This window comes from Nestor notabilis, unplaced genomic scaffold (genome assembly GCF_000696875.1).
Source record: "Nestor notabilis isolate BGI_N333 unplaced genomic scaffold, ASM69687v1 scaffold14337, whole genome shotgun sequence".
In the NCBI taxonomy this organism is placed as follows: domain Eukaryota; kingdom Metazoa; phylum Chordata; class Aves; order Psittaciformes; family Psittacidae; genus Nestor; species Nestor notabilis.
The window spans coordinates 21668-25726 of NW_009935229.1; the positions used below are offsets into that span (position 1 = coordinate 21668).

The 4059-nt window shown below is 38.0% G+C and overlaps 1 protein-coding gene across 1 annotated transcript in view; it reads right to left on the reverse strand.

Annotated features, from left to right (window-relative positions):
- Positions 1 to 1253, reverse strand: part of MCOLN2 (mucolipin 2) — a 19195-nt gene extending 17942 nt beyond the window's left edge. The window contains exon 1 of the mRNA XM_010017743.1: positions 1098 to 1253. Within this exon, the coding sequence (XP_010016045.1) occupies positions 1098 to 1253 (156 nt within the window). The remainder of the gene's footprint in view (positions 1 to 1097) is intronic.
- Between the last annotated feature and the right edge of the window lie 2806 nt (positions 1254 to 4059).

Sequence of the window (4059 nt, forward strand, 5' to 3'; positions counted from 1 at the left end):
TGTTCACACCTCCCACCCTCTCCTCCCCTCCATGCGCCTTAATATGCTCTCTGGTCTCAGCAGCTCTGTCCCTACAGGTCACAGCTGTGACAGCACTAGTGTATATAACTTATTTTAGCTAGTCCTGCCTAGAGAGACTGACTGCTGCATCCCACTCCTGCCTGCAGACAGAGCCCTGTCAAGACTCAGTGGGGCCAAAGAGCCTGTCATGTATTTCCAGCAGGGAGATGAAAAGCAGGAGTGGGCAATAAAACACAGGGACACCCAAGCTGGGGTTACGCTTCCTTCCAGCAAGCAAGTCAAACACAAACCTGTAACCCTGCAACTCAGCATGCTTTTAGGAGTTGCATACTTAGCTGTTCTTGCAAACAGTTCGATGTCAGAGTCCTGCATTTCAAAAGGTCCACAAATGTAATTTCTACTTAAACAAGCATCCCATTTTGCTTCCCTCAACCCCCAGTCACCATTTCTTAGTAGACTGTAAAATAACCAGCTACACATGATACCAGTGCAGTTTAGAAACACCCTCTTTGCCTCTACCATCCAGGTACATGACTGTTTGAAACACATCATTTTATGACAGAAGCAGGGGGCATATCTGATTCCAGTAGCCATCCCCATCATCACTGGAGACCATAGCATTTTCATTGAACCATAGCATGTATATTGAACATGTACATTTTAAGTTACTGACTAGATTTCAAGAAATATCACTTTTGAAACAGTCCAATGAAACTCTAATCGATGGACATAAGAGGAAGCAGAACATACTGTAACAGCAAGCCTGAACAGAGTGTTGGATTTAGTGGTTACCACTAAATAATTTGCATAATTTGCTTTAAAGTATTATGTTAAAAACAACAGAATATCTGGTCAAATATTACCACAAGTCTCCAGGAAGCTTTTGTAATTTAGTTTATGTTATTCTTCCCTATCAACAAACTTTTCATAGTATTTTTTTTCCCCTCTCTGGACTGAAGCAGGAAGTTCAAATCAATAATAAATGCCCAGGGATGGCAAAGGCCCAGAACCACAGACCTGCTTCTCCTGCACATCATTGCTATGCTTTCCAAGAGTAAAAGCAGAGGAAGGATTACCTGTGTAGTAACCATAAGTATCTTCAAAATCTGCAAAGCCAGTTTCCATGGTACTTGACGTCTTGCTCTGTATTTTTCACATGGGTTCATGAAGTAGAACTTCAAATCCTCTTTCAAAGAGGCCTCCTTCAGATCTAAATCTGACTGAGCCATCATGTTTCTGCCACAAATAGATGTTAATTAGAAACCAATAGAATGTTTTAGCAATTTGCTCATACTGCAGTTTCACCTCAAATCACCACGACTTTAGAGATCTATAAGAGTTTTCTGTTTGTTTTGCAAGAAGTATTTCCCTATGATCACATCATTAAGAAAAGAATTATCCAATCACATTAGATAATCAAAACACAACATCCACACAACTATTTCTCAGGAAACAGGTATCAAATATGAGGATCTGCAATAGTAACAAGCAAGTATACATTGAGCTCTTTCTTAAAACTAAATATTTGAAATAGAGTCTCTGTTAACACATTTCTCTGAACCCACATTCTACCACCAGAAAAAAAGTGTCTTAAAGACTAAACAACAAGACCAGGCTTCATAGCATGCTTCTGTTATGAACAGGCAGCTTTAACGGCTAAACTTGGGCATTTATTTATTTAAATACCTGGGCATGTAAAAAAAGGGGGAAAAAAAATATCAGAGGAACAAGCACAGAGCACTGCTGTTGTAGGAGTCTTAAATCACTCCAAGTTTCACCCTCTCCACTGAGCAGGACATGGAAAACTTTCCCCTTCTCTTGGTCTTTTTAACCCTGTTTTCCAGTACTGTAATTGTCAGAACTTTCCTACTTCATACAAAGATCAAAACCAAGCCTGTAATTTTTTTCCTCCCTCCATATGTTAAGACAGAGCAATCATATCTGAAGCCAGTTCTCATTTACCATCTTATCATACCTGAAGCCAGTATCATAAGCCGATTATCAATTCCGTTTACCATACAGAAAATTACACCTCACATTCTGAATTTTATAAAGGATAACATTTTCTCCTGAGGTCAAAACCAAAAGCGTAGATTCCAAGTTTTCAGATGCATTTTTACTTGCTCCCCTGTCTGAAGTGTACAGATATGTAAGCCCAAACTGCAGACCGCAAAGTATATTTGATTTGCTAGAGCCAGCTGTCTCATGAGAATTGAGTTAAAACATTGTGATGTTTCCCCATAAGAGGAAGTGGAAAAAAAAAAACAAAACCAAAAAAGCTATTTTAACATTAGAAGCACGAAGGTTATCTTTATCATACAGCCCTAAATCAATCATTCATGATGATGATGGGAGGTAAGTTGATTTTGGTTTTGAGACAAGAAAAACACAGCAAAGTTGTTAAGAAAAAGACAGTATGGAGTACACCCCTATTTAGATTTATAATAAAAAACATACTAGACTTGTTCTAATAATGTTTAGGGCATAAAAAAATTGAAGAATTTAAACACATCTGACAGAAGAGGATATGATAATTATAGCCATGAATATTGTCTAGGGAAACAGGTACATATGTTCTTCAGTCCTGCACTGACACTCAAAGACATTGCTGCTCCTACAGCAGCTTCTCTTGAACAGGCAGAAGCGTTTGTGTGGGTACACAGCAAAAAAGACCTAACTCAGTAAAACTCACAGCAGTAGGTGAGAGAGAAAGGGGAAAGGGAGCAGGTTTAAGCTGGATCTGGTCAAGATTTAAGCACAAAGGTATCACGTAAGAAGCACTCCAAGACTTCAGCAAAACCCTCCCCTAAGTTTCCAGTAAAAGAATATCAGTAGTGACAGATCTTAAAATCAAAAAGCAAACTTTATAATAAACACCATTTCCTTTGATAATCAAATGCACCACAGAAGACATGGTTTTTTCCAAAGTTGTCTTTCAAGCCCTTACTGTTCTAAAAATTTGATGTTGACTAATAACAATACTTTCACATTTACACAACTCTTTCTTAACTCCACTGGCTGGGGATCATCTTCACTGATACCTTTAGCTTCCTTTGTTAGTTAACTGTAGAAAATGTGAGTAGGAAATTCAGCCAAGGAAAGCCACATACTTTTTCAGTGTAAGAGGAAGAGATGAGATTCAAGCCTGTGTTGCTGTTGGGCTTTGCCTGCCAATATAGAACAGGCATTCTCTGGTGTAGTATTTAAGAAATAATTCATTTGTCAATAGGTGAAATAAGGCAATTGTTTCATATTTATTTCTAAGACAGATTCAAAGTAACATCCAAATAAACTGCATTAAATCTGCAGAACTAGAACTTTCCACCAAAGCATTAAAGTTAAAAAGCTCTGAGTGATTCACAATGACTTACTACATTTAAAACAAACCATCCAGTTCTATCAAATGTTTGTTAGCCTAATAATCTAAAAATAATCCATACAAGACACCCATCTTAAGGCAGAATAATGGAACAACTCCATTCAGACGCAGTAATTAACACCCCTTAGTAGGTTTCGTAAAGCACTGATACAAGCAAGTTTTGTGAATGACTACTAACTCTACTAGACACATTTAAATGCATATCTAACTGTCATTGTGTCACGCGTCACAAATAATAATTGTTACTCATTCAATTCTAAAAGTTGCATTACTATAGCCACCACCGCAATGCTGTATCTGGTAGGTCAATGTGTTATTTGGATAAGGTTTTGCAGTGAGGCACTTTAAAGTTCAGTATTCTAGTCAAGAAAGACGTTTCAACAGTAATGACTATAACTTATAATTACCTACTTAAAAAATACGCATTCAATCCACAGCTCTTCACCTAGCAGTAAATGCACCGTTCAATCAAGTGGCTAAAATGTAACAAAATCCAGATTCACCTTTTTTTTTAAACGAGTAATTCACTACAGAAGCAACACTGACAGTGTCCATCAGAGCTCCAGATTCAGAACATTTATAGAATCACAGAACAGTTTGGGTTGGAAGGGACATTAAAGCTCATCCAGTTCCACCCCCCTGCCATGGGCAGGGACACT